The 16,035-nt window shown below is 38.6% G+C and overlaps 1 protein-coding gene across 3 annotated transcripts in view; it reads left to right on the top strand.

Moving 5' to 3' along the window:
* The window catches only part of pank4 (pantothenate kinase 4 (inactive)), a 57,678-nt gene that overhangs the window by 21,518 nt on the left and 20,125 nt on the right, over positions 1-16,035 (top strand). For all 3 annotated transcript variants that reach the window (XR_009447401.1, XM_048561607.2, XM_059655608.1), the window contains exons 7-13: positions 1,022-1,203; positions 1,401-1,482; positions 3,865-3,965; positions 6,476-6,631; positions 9,841-9,953; positions 11,555-11,642; positions 14,848-14,999. Coding sequence is in view for 2 of the 3 variants with exons in the window: in XM_048561607.2 (XP_048417564.1) it covers positions 1,022-1,203; positions 1,401-1,482; positions 3,865-3,965; positions 6,476-6,631; positions 9,841-9,953; positions 11,555-11,642; positions 14,848-14,999 (874 nt within the window). In the remaining variant the exon portion in view is untranslated. The remainder of the gene's footprint in view (positions 1-1,021; positions 1,204-1,400; positions 1,483-3,864; positions 3,966-6,475; positions 6,632-9,840; positions 9,954-11,554; positions 11,643-14,847; positions 15,000-16,035) is intronic.

Here is a 16,035-nt window from a genome sequence, read left to right as displayed (position 1 = left end):
TTAGTGTTCAGAGTCCATGTCGCTTGCTTCTCTGTTTGATGTACCTTTGTTTCAGTCAAAGTAAAACATCTCACTCTTTCACTGAACAATGTTTAAAATCCAAATGAAGAAGCTTGCTCATCTTCTGCACCAGTGTGCCATCATCCATTACTAATTATTCTGTGACACTCTTTGGCCAACTTGCTAATTTGTGTAGAATTGAGTTAGGTGTGTAGCATCACTGAAATTAATAGTTTTTTTGGGTGGAGCTCCCTGAGGAACTCCTGCAGAGATGTCCTGGAGCTGAGATGACTAACCTCCAACAAGAATAACTGTCTTCTTTTAGAATTTAGAATCCTTTGTACAGAAGAGGCCCTTTGGCCCAGCAAGTCTGTACTGCCGAAGTTACACTGAATCTACTCAAGTCTCACTGCCTACCATTAGGCCCATAGCCATAAATGTTAGGAATACTTAGTGCTCATCGAAGGACACTTTAAAGGTTGTGAGATTACTCACCTCAACTACCCTCCCACAGACTGTCTTTCAGAACCCCACCTCCGTCTGAGTGAAAAATACCTTTCCTCAAATCCCCTCTAAATATCCTCCCTTTCAGCTTAAAATCATGCCCCCTGTTATCAACCCTTTGACTTTCTATTTACCCTGTCCAGGCTCTCATAATCTTATGCACCCCTATCGGACCCTCCCCTTGATCATTAACTCTATTTTTGCTTGGAGCCCTTGATTCTGCACTTTGTCAAATGCTGCCTTGATATCAAAGGCAGTCACTCTCACCTCGTCTCTCATCACAAAACTGTACCATTCTGCTTCATGTGGTTATGAAGTGAAGTTAACTGAGATTCTGGAACTTTATAAGTGGTTAGTAATGCCTGGTAATGTGAATCCCACATTTCTCTCTTGGTTTTTCTCTCTCTTGATTGTGCTGTCTCACCCTCTTCTTTCTTCCCCTTCACCCCACTGTATCCCCCGAAAATCTGTACATAACATTCACTAGTCTCTGCTGTGTTTTTTTTTCTGTATCCAGAGTTCACCAAAGAAGATATGGCAAAGAGTTTACTCCACATGATCAGCAATGACATTGGCCAGCTGGCCTGCTTGTATGCCAAGCTTCACAACCTCAGCCGAGTCTACTTTGGTGGTTTCTTTATCCGTGGCCACCCTGTTACTATGCACACGATTACCTACAGCATCAACTACTTTACAAAGGTAACAGTTTAGGGATTGGGGTTAGGTAATTGGTGGTGGCTGTGAGTGAGGTGCTAGACAATATGGGGTTTGGTGTTCTTTTGGATCTTTAATGTAGGTTCCTAAACTTTTAGCATGAATCTAGATGCCCTGACAATGTAATAACAAATGTGCAGTTAATTGATTTATCGCTGATTTTTATCTCGCTTGATTGTTAGGGTGAAGTTCAGGCACTCTTTTTAAGACATGAAGGATACCTTGGTGCCATTGGGGCTTTTCTAAAGGGAGCAGAAGAGGACAGTAAGTGCCAGTTTTCAATGTAGTGCTCTTTCAGTTAAGGTAAAATCTGACATACTATTCTAATCTGTGTTGTGGTCAAATTATAAGAAGAGCAATATCCAACTAAATTAGGGCTAATTTCTATTGTAAGTCCATTTGCCCAGCTTGGTTTTGTAACTCTTAATGCCATTAGCTGACAAATGACTTTTAGTTGCTTCCTAGCCTAAACATACTATTAGTGGAGAGGTGGGATTTTCTATTCTCTTTGTGTGAAGAAATGCTCCCTGGCATCCAACCTGAGCGGCCTAGCTCTAATTTAAGGTAAACCCACTTGTCAGAGCTTCTCCTACCAGGTGAAATATTTTTACTTTACTTCTGTTGAGAGTTGGTTAATTGACAGAAAGCAGAGAATAGGAATAAATGGATCACTTACTGGATGGCAAGTTGTTACAGGTGTTATTTTTATTCACTAGTAGGATATGGGCATCGCTGGCTGGCCAGCATTTAGTGCTTGTAACTTGTTGCTCTTTAGAAGGTGGTGCTGAGCTGCCTTCTTGAAATGCTGCAGTCCATGTGCTGTAGGTAGATCCACAATGTACTTAGAAAGGGAATTCCTTGATTAGACCCAGCAACAGTGAAGGAACAGTAATATATTTCCACTTCAGAATGGTGAGTGGCTTGGAGGGCAACTTTGCAGGTGGTGGTGTTCCCATGTATCTGCTGCCCTTGAAATTCTAGACGGAAGTGGTTGTGGGTTTGGAAGGTGCTGTCGAAGGATCTTTGGTAAGTTTCTGTAGTGCATCTTGTAGATAGTGGCAGCAGGGTGCATTGAATGTCAGTGGTGGAGGTAGTGGATGCTTATAGATATGGTGCCAGTCATGTGGACTGCTTTGTCCTGGATGGTGCCAAGCTTCCTGAGTGTTGGAACTGCACCCATCCTGGATGTTGATGTTGGGGGATTCAGTGATTTCAGCATTATTGAATGTCATGGGATGATGGCTAGGTTGTCTCTTATTGGAAATGGTCATTATATGGCATTTGTGTGGCTTAAGTGTTACTTGTGAGTTGTCTGTCCAAGCCTAGATATTGTCCAGATCTTGTTGCATTGAACATGGCCTGCTTCCGTATCTGAGGAGTCACGAATGGTGCTGAACCTCATGCAATCATCAATGAACATCCCTACTTCTGACATTCTGCAAAAGTCAGTGCTAGGTTCCCAATTTTGCAACCTATATAAATAATTATGTGCAGAAACCAATATTTCCAAATTTGCTTATGACTCCAAGCACTGTATGAATGTAAGCTTTGAGGAGAATACAAAGATGGTGAAGGAGAAATGGGTAGGCTAAATTGACGGGTTTAAACTTGGCAGATTGTATATAATGTGAATATGTGTGAAGTTTTCACTTTGGTAGAAAAAAAATCAAAACGTCAGAATGTTTATTTTAGGTAATGAGGGGTTGGGAAATGTGGGTGTCCTTGTCCATAAGTCAATAAAAGCTAACATGCAGGTACAACAAGCAATTAAAAGGTATGTTAGCATTCATTTCAAATGGATTTGAAACATAAATAAAGGTGTCTTGCTACTGTTGTGTCGAACCTTGGCAAGACCACATCTGGAGTATAGTGTATAGTTTTGGTCTCTTTATCTAAGGAAGGATTTGCTAGAATAGCTTAGTGGAGACTCACCAGATTAATCCTTAGGATGGCAGAATTGTAGAAGAAACTAGGTCTGTATTCTTTAGAGTTTTGAAGAATGAGAGGCTATCTCATTGAAACATGTAAAAATCTTACAGGGTGAGACAGGGAGGACGTAAAAAGAAAATTTCCTGTAGATGGTGAACCTAGAATCGGATCTGTAACCTTGGGATAAGAAGTATGCTGTATAAGACTGGAAGTGTTTCTTCACTCTGGGTGTTGAATCTTTGGAATTCACAACCCCAATGTGTTCAAAGGAATATAAACCTGTGTTCTACACCTGCCCTCTTTATCTAGCTTTGATGGGGGAACAAAACTAATTCATTGATTAACTTGACATTGTTGATAGTATTCTTGCTTTCTGAATCAGCATTTCACTGATTCAAACTAGGCAGCAAGACCTGGAACATTTAATTGAGGCCGCAGGCAACATGGGAAGGCGTTCCTAAAGTGTCTATTAGTTAGTGAGTTTAGAGAAGATTTGTAGCTCAGGTTGAGGTTCTGGATGTGAGATTGCTCGCTGAGCCAGAAGTTTAGTTTTCAGATGTTTCGTCACCATTCTAGGTAACATCATCAGTGAGCCTCCGACAAAGCTATTAGTTAATAGGAAACATTTTTCAATTCAGCGTAGTTTCTCCTTTCCCAGAATTTCAACCGTTTTGCTACTAAATTGCACACTTTTTACCCTATCATCTTATTTTTCAGATCCAAATCAGTATAGCTGGGGAGAGAACTATGCTGGTAGTTCAGGCTTAATGAACACTTCTCCTGATGTGCATCCATTGCAGCGAACACGAAGTGGAACGGTATGCATCTGTAATGAGAATCATGTATTCTTTAAACCAAGTGAGTTATGTAAAACCTGGTACGTTCAAAAGATTTAGCCGATGGAGTGAATAATTACCAGCATGTCCTTCTCTTTAAGTAGTTCCAGTAGACAGTAGTTGCTGTAGACGCGGAGAGCTAAAGTGACGTATAATGTTCTTGTGTAGCATAACAGATCAAATCATGGTTGCCATTTCAAAATGTGTGCTATTTGTTTCAAATAATTTGCAAAAAGCCTTGTTTACAACGCTTTCTAATGTAGAACTTTGAGGCTAGGAAATTGAGCAGTAAGCTTGCATTGTATAAATGCTAACTGGAGGATCATCCTGACACTGGAGAGATACAGGATCCTCCTCTCTCAAGAGAGCCTCTCCATTAAGCTCCGGTTTGTATTGCTTTTGGCCGAGACTCTGGATGTTGGCTACCTTTGCACGGTAGTAGTGTACAATGTAAATGAGCCTTGAAACCTTCATGAATTTGGCATGGTCGTGCGTTCACTAACGTGCAGGTTCTGACAGTAGTTCGATTTATTCTGAAGCAAACCTTTATTTCCCGTGAAGTTTATTTTAATCCCACCATGCCATGAAGGTAATGAAAAAAATCCTTTTCCTGAAACCAGCAGATGACTCTTGAGTCATGACTACCTACACTTGAGTTCTGTTAAAGTCGTATGTGTTTTGAATTAAGGTGATAAAAAATCCTATTTAAACCTTGAATAGGATTTTAGAAGCAGACCATTATCCACTCCATTCCTTGAAGTGTCTTGAGCAATAAAATTTAAGATCCCAGAATTTTTCGAAGGGCTGCAATGATGTGTTGAGAAGGAAAACAGAAAAGCATTTCACCATTTCAGTGATTGAGATCTAGCTTGCATGGGATTGCGGGGATATTTTCTTATTTTACTCATTTTGCACTTTTAAGTTCTAACCTGCATCTTTCATTCCTTCCTGGTCTCTTCCACCTTATGTTACTCCTTCTACAGTTTGCAGTAAGTGACCTTTTTCATTTCTTCCCCTTTACTTTGTTGCGTTAACTCATCAATGTAATTCTCAGCCTGTGGAAAGAAGGAACAGAAAAGAGTTGGCAAATACTCTAAGCAGTTGGCATTGCAGCTATGCAGGATGAGTAGCCATGCCCTTCGATTGCTTTCCCTTTCTCTCTCGTGCAGAATGGGAAGGAATTCACTCACTCTGGCTGTTTACATATTTTTGGGAGGTTGGAGGGAAATCCCTGCAGGGTAAATTCCTACTAGATCTGTCTGTACTCAATTCTGTGTTTATGCATCAGTTTGAATTACTCTAGCAGGCAGGCTGGATTTTATCCCGTAAGGTTTTTTAATATTTCCAAAAGTGTGTATTAGAATTATACTTATAGCACTTGTAAACAAATAGTAAAATGGAATGCAGTCATTTCAGTGCCTTGTAGTAAGATGCAAGGAATAGAAAGACTTGTATGCCTTACAACAGTGCTGTCATGATTTTAAAAAAAGCCTCAAAAAGCAAATTTCCAAGTGGTTGGGTTATGGGGCCAGCTATGCTGGCTCTTGTACAGTTGTGTACAGTTTAATAATGATCGAATCATAGACATATAGCACAGCAGGACCTCTGTTGAGCCTGTGGCAACATTTAAAAAAAACTTTCCATTAGTTCCATTCTCTTTCCTTTCCTTTCCTTTCCTTTTTAACAACCTCTGAATTTGTTCTACCAGCAACATATGCCTCCAAAGTCTCTGTCTCCTGTGCTCCTGTATATTGTACCATTTAATTTATACTGATTCTCATTCTTCGTATCAAAATGATTCACGTTACACTTTTCTCGGTGTTAAATTTGACCTGCTGTGTGTCTTCCGATTTCACCAGTCGTCTGTGACCTTCTGAAGCTGGTTAAATGTCCTCAAAGTGCACAACATGTTTGATTTTTGCATTATCTGCAAACTTAGTCTACAACGTTACTATATTTACATTAATGACCTGGACTTAGATATATCAAAAAGAACAGTACTCTTTAATATCAATCCCTGTGGCACACTACTACCCACTTCCCTTTAGCCTCTCAAATGATTATTCATCACTATCAGTATTCTGTCCTTCGGCTAATTTTATAATCAAACAGCTGATGTCCAAAAGTCATAAGCTTCACAGCCATTCCTCCATGATCCATTAATTCTGTTATTTAATTACAGAATTTGGTTGAGTTAGTCAAAGAAACATCATTTTGTTTTAACAAATTCATGCTGGCTTTCATGTATTAATATATTTTACCAAGTTGCAAAGAGTTTTGGCCTGGATTAATGACTAAGTAGCAGAAATTGGAAGAAACTTTGCCAGAAATATTTGAACAGCCAATGAAGCTTCCTGTAAATGACAATTTGGCAGTGTGGGTGTTTACTGTACTGATATTTGTAGTTTTTGAGGTGCTATAAAAGATGCCTAATGTGAAATGAACAGAAGCGTTACTTCATGTAGTAAAATGAATGTTTGATTCTTTGTTAGTTTGACATGTTGGAGATGGACAGACTGGAACGGCAACTGGTGAACCTTCCTCTCCTCCTTGATGCGTCATCATATGTCCCAGATACAGTTGATCTCACAGAAGATGCCATGGCAAGGGAATATTGGCTGAGCTGCTTTGAGGATGCTTTAGACGGTGTAAGTTTTTTGTTTGAATAGAATTACATAGAATTTATATTTGACCCACCTGACCTGTGCTGGCATTTGTTCTTCACGAGTGCTTTGACAATTTACCTCTTCTAACTCAATCAAGGTTATCTCTCTTTCTTCATGTCATTCACTTTAAATGTAGCTGTGTTATTTGCCTCAAGTTTTGGGAGAAGTTGCTGTATGATCTCCTTAGTAGTATCTGGAAATGTTGATTTTATACCCCCTCCCACCTCCAGTTTATTTTTAATAAGCTGCACTTCCCTCATTTGCCTGGGATGTTCCTTCCTATCAGGGTTCAGTTCCATAGGCATTGACAGCTGCCCAGTACCTAGTAGAAGCAGACATTTGGCTTGTGTAAGATCCAAAAAAGAGTGTTGGGCTGTTTATCATGTTCATCAAGCTGAAGTATGATCTTAAACACTGAGATCCATGCTGCACATGTCGGAAGCCTTCCTGGGTAATGGTATAGGCCGGAAATTCTGATTCTTTTTCCTTTTCCTGCTGTATTGGTCTTCAGCAAGCTGCACCAACTGGAATCACTTAAATAAATAATTGAACCTGGCAATGTCAGTATAGGTTTGTATTGTTTGGTACGTGCACCCACTGAGCCATTCAATTTTCCGTTTTAAAGCTAAATTTGGACATTGCTGCAGTTCTGTTGTCAGTTGCCTTGGTAGATAGGACTTGTATCTCTAAGTCATTAGATTGTGGGTTTAACTCCCACATCATCAACTTGAGCGTGTAATCTAGGTTGACTCTTCAGTGCAATACTGAGGGTTACCTGCTCTGTCAGAGATGCTATCCTTAGGATAAGATGTTAAACCAAAACCTCTCAGTTGTACCTTAAAAATCTGGTAGCACATTGCAAAGAAATACAAGTTATATTTCCTCAGAATTCTGGCCAATATTTGTTCCTCAATGAAAATCTAAAGCATGGTTACTTGATCTTTTAATCAATTGCTGTCCATGGGAACAAAAACGGAAATTTCTGGAGAAGCTCAGCAAGTCTGGCAGCATCAGTTTCTCTAGCAATTTGTTTTTCTTTCATATTTCCAGCATCTGCAATTCATTGTTTTATTTTGCTGTTCATGAGATCTTGCTATTTCCATATTAACTGTTACATTTGCTATGTTATGCCTGTGATAGTACTTTATTGACTATAAAAACATTTGGAATTTCCTGTGCCCCTGGAAAATATATTGGGGTCAACACTTTCCTTCAAGGGTTCTTCGCCGAAATTCTTGAGAGCCACTTTTTCATTACCCAAACTCCTTTCTTGGATGATGTAGTTATGTAGTAGTTTATGAAGTACATACTACCTTCATTATTTGTGTTGATTATTTACAGTTTCAATTGTTTAGAAATATAAGTTAGCACAAATGCAAATGCTTGTATACATACATATTATCAAATCTTTCAACTTGTAATCTATAAATAAAACTTTATAGTTGACTTATGGTAAATATAACTTCAATATTCTATTTTCAAAATGGTGTCATGCACAAATTGTAGTCAGTTGCTTTTCCCTTTCAACCCAGTACATATTGCAGTTGCTCCTTGTTTGCCGTACAAAGCAAAGCTATTGAAAGTTCTTAGTTTTGGCCCTTGTGTCATATTAGTACATTGCAACTACTGGTGACAATAGCTTAGTCTTGTGCTACAAGACTACCTTCTTTTGGAGAGAATTTATATTCTTCTTCATCTATTTTAAATTTGAATTTGGCATTCTTTCAAAACAAGAGGCCTGAAAGGCTTGGTCCTTCATATGTGGATGAATGTCAATGACATGCCCAAAGTCTGTCCAATTTTTGTGAAAACTTTACAGATCCTTTATCAAGGGCAATGTACATCAAGACCCATTATAATCAACCCCTCAGCTACTGTCTGGCTGACCTTTAGGTCCTGGTTCCCCAACACTTGCACAACTTGTTATAATCAAAAATTCAACAAAATTACTATTGCATATTTCAGTACTACAGTATAAATGCAATTACAGATTGTACCTCCCTAATCCAGAAGCCTTCAGCACAAGGACTGAGCCTTTTGCTGGACCACAGGTAGTTATGCATATTCAAGACGCAACACGTTGAAAGTAAGGACCTCACCTTGACCTTTATAAATCACAACCCAGAGTTCAGGTATCTCTGTGAGAGGGCAACCAGATATAAACTAGATGAGATGAGGTGGACGATAGAGGCTAATAAATCTTATTGATGTCTCCATTTCCCATGTTTTCTTGTACTTTAGTCACTAACTTGCACCTATCAACTGCTTTATAATATAATACTGCTTTAACATGTTTCATCACCTGTTTAGTTAAATAAAAATATCTTTATTACTGTTTTATAATGCTTTGTGACTGTTTTCTGCCCGAGTATTATACGTTTATCTGGTTCACAAGATAGAGGTTAGACATTCTAACATTATTTTGAAATCCAGAAATGCCCAGGACTTGTGTTCAGATTTGAGAGCTTACGGTGTACTAGATTTGTTGCAACACGTTTTTGTATGAGCCATAATGCAGCAGTCATGTTTTGTACGAGCTTTGCCCCTTCTGTAAAATACCTTATTGCTGAGTAAGCCATTAGGAAAGTGATAAATCTTGAGTTCCAGATGTACAAAATTAGAATGCACTTACAGCTGGATTATTTGGGTTAATATAATAATTTTAATGTAGTCAAATTTTTACTGTATCTTTTTTCAGATGAGAGTATAATCATTGGAAAAGGCTTCAAACCAAATAACTTTCATGCTGGGCTACTAAATGTTACTTATAGTAGTAAGTTTAAGGAGCATCTTAAACTTGGGTGGAGAGAGTGGCAGATTGGTTTAGAAGAGGATTCCAGAACTTGGGGAAGATTAAGTAATTTCAAAGTAACTTGAAATAAAATCCAAAGCTCTATCGAACAATAAAAGTCATTGCTCTACCTTGACTAGCACTGTAGTTTACTTGCTCATTTATGTCGTTCACTGTGTTCAAGCTGGTTGCCATCTTGGTTTATATAGGAAGTGTCCATGCGTCAAAAACAGTTAATTGATTATGAAACAATTTGGGTATTTGGAGGGTATGATAAGACACAATATCAATTCTTCACTCGCATCTCTCTTGCTCTCCTGGTGTATTATGACGTCACGTCAGACCCATTAACAGAATCTGCTTTGATATGAAGCTGTATCTTTCTTTTTGTCTATTTTAGGTAGTAAAGCGAGCTGTTGCTAGCCAACCACAGTCACTGGATGCTGCAGAACGAGCAGAGAAATTCCGGCAGAAATACAGGCACAAACTTCAGACACTGAGGCACCAACCATTGTGAGTTTTGACCATGTCCCTAAGTGGATCCAGAGAACTTCTAGATTGATGTACAAAGTTCACAATACTGTAGTATTGCTCAGTCTTGAAACCACCTCCACTTCCCCTTCCAAGCATCTGGATTTAGTTGCTGTAATGCATGTAAATGTTTGGCTTTATGACCAATCAGGTTGGAACGTATCAAGTGATTCATGTGGAGCTGAAGCCTGCTATCACAAGTTGAGACAATTATAGATATATGTAAGCAGAAGCAAGTAGTTAAGGGAGAAAGAAGAAACAGGATATTCTAATGGAATTAAAGGAGGTACGATTGGAGGAAACTCAAGTTGAGAATAAATTGCAATATAGACCAGACCGGGTGGGCCAAATAGTCTGTTTCTGGATGGTAAATTCTTTGTAATCCAGTAAAATAATGAGGCAGTCTTGCCACTTTTATGTGTCTGCCTCTTGGAATCCTGTGTACAGTTCTGTTTGTTACAGATATTGTAGCCATTAAAAAAATTCGGAAGAGAGCAGTCAAGATGATCGAATGAATGAAGGGATTTGATTATGAGGAATGATATGTAAATTGTGCATGTCCCCATTGGCAATGAGAAGGTTGAGCAGTTGATCTGTTTGCTTTCAGGAATAGGTAACGTTGGCCAGTACCAGTTGCTTCACCAAATCCAGAGCAAATAGCACCAGAGGATATAGCCTACACTCCAAAGGCATTAAATTCAGAACTAATCTGCAGAAGCACTATTTCACCAAATGAATGGTAAATCATTGGTAATGTTTGGAGGAAAACTGTCGAGGAAGATGGTTGTAAATTGGTTCAAGTTGCAAATTAGATTGATTTATTTCGGGAAATAGTATTTTGCCATATACTGTGTAAACAATTTGAGACAGTTTGTGGTATTTAAAGTATGTATGGGTGAAACAGGTAATTTCGGATCTGTGGCTTCAAAAGGCTTTCCAGTGGAACGTGGCATTCCTTGTCTCATGTCTCAATCTGTTGTAGATTTATTGTAGAGATTAATTACCATGATTGCTTAGCAAATCCATTATTTTTATATCATACAACTGTTGAGATGGTAGAGGATAGACTAAAGCGACCTTGATCTTTTTGATCAAGCAGTTCCTATATTTACAATCATTATGTTGTCATAGAAGCCTGAGGCCAGTCAGGATTGCTATTATTGAAAAGCATAACCCATTGCTGCCAAAGAAATAGAGAAATACTTGAACAAAAACCATTAAAGTGGGAAATCTTCATTTTCTAGTGACAATTATATATTTTAAACAAAAATTGCATTATTTAAAGAAAGCTACTTTTGGTGCATACAAAGTGGGGAAACCCGTCAATGTCTGACAGAAATGGCTGTTATTCGTGGAGGAGCCTGGGCAATGAATATCAACAGGCTATTTAACATGGAAGGCATCAATTCTAAATCTGATCTATTATTGCATACTCTTCACTTTTTCACCATCTATTGGAGATAGTAGCAAGGTGCAGTAACCTTGGGCAGCATTATATTGCTTTAAACAAAATAGATTTTTGTACACCTTTGGCTGTCCTGGTATATCCTGAAAATGCTTTTTCACTTCCATTTTTCTCTCAGTGCATACGGATCCCTAACAGTCAGAAGCTTGTTGGACACACGGGAGCACTGTCTGAATGAATTCAACTTTCCAGATCCTTACTCAAAAGTAGGCACTCCTGCTTTCCTTACTTTTCCTCAAAAAAAAGTACCAGTAATTTGGTTTTGCAGAAAAAAGCTTTGGCCAAATGTCTTTGATCCTTGTGTTGCTTTGAATATGGAAAATTGGGGCCTGTGATGTTGAAAGTATATTTGGGGATTAAAAAGCCCCCGTTGTATTTCAGAGGTAGCAGGATTTGTGTTATACTGATGGACTGCCACCAGGGGGCAGTGTTGAGAAACGTATTCTGTGACATTACAAGAAACATTTGCAGTCAGCTCTTCAAGTGGTCCCATTAAAGTTAGCCTTTTTTTAAAAGACCACCAAGATAGAAGAACAAATACACTTTTGTATATATAACAGTGTGCACTTTTTGATAAATTATAAGAATGGTATGTCAGTATCTGGCGCAGTGGTTTTCTGTCTCCATGCCCATTCCAATCTCTCAGCCCAGCCTTCCAAAGAAGCTTCTGGGTTTTATTCTCCATACGTAATCTGATTCTCCCCCTCTCCTGAAATTGTGAGCAGACCCAACCTAGGGTCCACTTGTTTCAGGATACCTGCGCTTTCTGTTTAGTATGTATTACCATCACTGTGTCAACTGAAGTGTTGGAAATGGGATGGAACTTGTGGCAGGACTTGTAGGAAGCATTCTGTTGTGCACCAAATTAGGTCTATTTACTCTGCAATCAATTTAAGCAGCACATTACATCAAACAATCTGCAGAGTCTATTTAATGAGTCTCTGCACACTACAGCAATGACTTCCAATGATATCAAGATTAATTCTGCAGCAACAGGCTGTGAGAGGAATCTAGTTAGATAAAAATTATAAGCATAAAATCAATCCAAGACTGTCATATCTCTCAAAATCTTTAGGAATATTTTTCAAATTCCTGGACACATCAAGGTTAAAGTCGAGTACAGACTTGGCAATGCAAGATGCAGTAACAAGAAGATGATAAAAACAAACAAAAAAAAATTAATAATTTAGATTAAACTGTAATGTATATCGAACAATTGCAAATTCCATCAAAGGAAAGAATTTGGTTCTAAACAAAATGATAAGAAAGTGTGGCAGAGATGAGACCAAAAATCAATTGAATGGTTGGTTGATTATTTAATCTACTTGCTTCACTTGGGGAATAAACAAAATGTATAGGATCTGATTAAATTGCTAGATTTTACTTTACCTGTATATCCCTTGACAATATTAGAGTTTAATATTGTGACATTTATTTAAAAGAATGTGTCAGATTGAAAGTTGAACATTCATTCAATCAGTGTTATTGTCTCTAGAGTCTGAGCAGATGTAGAACCCTGCATAAAACAAAAGCATTAAGTGCAGCCTTGTTTGCACCTTTGGCAGAATGAACTTTCATTATTGAGATGGTAAGAACTGCAGATGCTGGAGTCAGAGATAGTACTATGTGGAGCTGGAGGAACACAGCAGGCCAGGAAGCATCAAAGGAGCAGGAAAGTTGACATTTTGGGTTGGGACCCTTCTTCAGAAATTTCATTTTGATGTTTTCTTCAGAAATGTCTGTTGAAAATTACTCAAAGTGAATAATTTTGAAATCAAAGGCGTTGGATCCACATAGCGTCCACTTGTTCCAAGAAACCTATGCTTTTTGTTTAGTATGTATCAACATCACTGTGTCAACTGAAGAAGTGGAAATGGGGTGGGACTTCTGGCAGAACTTGTAGGAAGTATTCTGTTTTGCAGCAAATTAGGTCTATTTACTCTGCAATCAATTTAAGCAGCACATTACATCAAACAATCTGTGGAGTGTATTTAATGAGTCTCTGCACACTACAGCAATGACTTCCAATGATATCAAGATTAATTCTGCAGCAACAGGCAGTGAGAGGAAGATAGTTAGATAAAAATTATAAGCATAAAATTAATCCAGTAGCGATTAATGGGGAAATATCCAAACATCCCCATTCTGATTCTGAATAATGATGTCTCTTTGAGGCCCAAGTACGACTAACAATTTATTCAGATACCTTAGATTTAGATTTCCCCAATTTAAATCTTAACTGGAGTGAGAGATACTTCTTCCCAATCCACAGTAGTTGTTTGGATCCAATTAATGTGGAGGTAGCCGCAATTTAATTTTTCTAACTTTGAACTTTAAATGGTTTGGCAGGCTTATTTTATCCTATTGAAGATCACAGCCACCTTTCCTTCAAATTCCAGTCCAGGAACTTGATCACATAACCTATGCTGACATTTAAATGCAGTCACTTAAGTACAGAATGGAAAGAGTGACATCTTTAATTGAGTTAAATGGATGCCTTATCAATGTTTCTAGGACAGAAGAGTTCTGAGAAGGGTCATCGGACCTGAAACGGTAGTCTAATTTTCTTTTCCACAGATGCTGCCAGACCTGTTGAGCTTTTCCAGCAACTTTGTTTTTGTCCTCACGGTGTTCTGGGCAGTACAGTACTATCCCTCAACAAAAATCATTAAATGCTGCAATTCAAAAGTAACAAATTAGTTGTAAGGCACAATGAAATACAATTTACTTATTCTTTCTATATCCCATACACCCAACCCTGCAGCACTTTTCAGATTTTATTAATATGGAGGCAAAACCCTGTGTGTAGGAAAACAATGCTTCCCTGATAATTCTGCATCATAAGCAGTGGTTTGGATTCATTATTATTGGAAAGTTAACTGGATATCACAACCTTTGCTGTTATGATCTAGGAGTTGTAAATTAAGTGTGATGCAGTTTACTGTTGTATTTTACCTTTGTTTTATTTATATTTCTATTCAATTTGTTGGATAAATTATAGGCCAAATCGCAGATTTAACTGATTCCTGTCTTTATTATTTGAAGGCTTGAAGAATATAAGAAAGCTTGTGCTAATTCCTGTTCAAGGATGTTCTGTTTTAGTCAAGGGAAATGTATGTTACTTGTCAATGTATCTGGTAAACAGATATGGGTACAGTTATGGTTTGAAATATTCCAAGTGAGAATTCATTTGTGTTAGTGGTTCTTGGCACAGAGCACCAGCACAACGTCTGGTGCAGCCATGATATATGTCCCACATCTGGTATTGACTGTAACTTGCTTGTGATCATCAAATTAGCCTATTTGTGGTCAATATATCTTTTCCAGTGTTGGCTAATCTTGAACATTCTTATGTCTCTACTGATATTTCTCAATATTTGATTGCAGTTATGTTCACTTACTGTTTTGCAGGTGAAACAGAGAGAGAATGACATAGCATTGAAGCATTTTCAGAAAGTTGTGCAGGCGTTGGAGTCACTCAGCATGGAGGAGCGGCAGTTTGCACTAGTGAAAGGTCTCCTGGCAGGGAATGTCTTTGACTGGGGAGCCAAAGCTGTTTCAGAGTAAGTTGGAAAAAGAACATTGTTACATGCTGTAATATTTTAACTAATTGTCAAAATTTTGAAGAGGGTAGGATGATTTTTTTCTTCACGTGCTGTCCTTTGCCAGGCCAGGTGATTGATATTACAGTAGGGGACTACTTTGGAAATAGCGACCACAATTCCGTAAGTTTTACAATACTCATGGACAAGGATAGGAGTGGTCCTAAAGGAAGAGTACTAAACTGGGGGAGGGCCGACTATACCAAAATTCGGCAGGATCTGAGGAATGTAGATTGGGAGAAACTGTTTGAAGGTAAATCCACATTTGATATGTGAGAGGCTTTTAAGGAGAGGTTGATTAGCGTGCAGTAGAGACATGTTCCTGTGAAAATGAGGAATAGAAAAGGCAAGATTAAGGAACCATGGATGACAGGTGAAATTGAGAGACTAGCCAAAGAGGAAAAAGGAAGCATACATGAGGTCTAGGCGACTAAAGACAGACAAAGCTTTGCAAGAATATCGGGAATGTAGAGCGAATCTGAAACGAGGGATTAAGAGGGCTAAGAGAGGACGTGAGATGTTGCTGGCAAATATGGTTAAGGAAAATCCCAAAGCCTTTTATTCATATATAAAGAACAAGAGGGTAACTAAAGAAAGGATTGGCCCACTTAAGGACAAAGAAGGAAAGTTATGCGCTGATTCAGAGAAAATGGGTGACACTCTTAGCAAGTACTTTGCATCGGTATTCACCAAGGAGAGGGACATGACAGATGTTGAGGTTAGGGATAGATGTTTGCTTACTCTAGGTCAAGTTGACATAAGGAAGGAGGAACTGTTGGGTATCCTAAAAGACATTAAGGTGGACAAGTCCCCATGTCCGGATGAGATCTACCCCAGGTTACTGAGGGAAGCAAGAGAGGAAATAGCCGGGGCCTTAACAGATATCTTTGCAGCATCCTTAGACACGGGTGAGGTCCCGGACGACTGGACACTTGCTAATGTTGTCCCCTTGTTTAAGAAGGGCAGCAAGATGTTGACCGGTGAGCCTGACGTCAGT

The sequence above is a fragment of the Stegostoma tigrinum genome, chromosome 28 (genome assembly GCF_030684315.1).
Source record: "Stegostoma tigrinum isolate sSteTig4 chromosome 28, sSteTig4.hap1, whole genome shotgun sequence".
NCBI classification, from domain to species: domain Eukaryota; kingdom Metazoa; phylum Chordata; class Chondrichthyes; order Orectolobiformes; family Stegostomatidae; genus Stegostoma; species Stegostoma tigrinum.
This window is presented reverse-complemented; position numbering and strand designations above follow the sequence as displayed.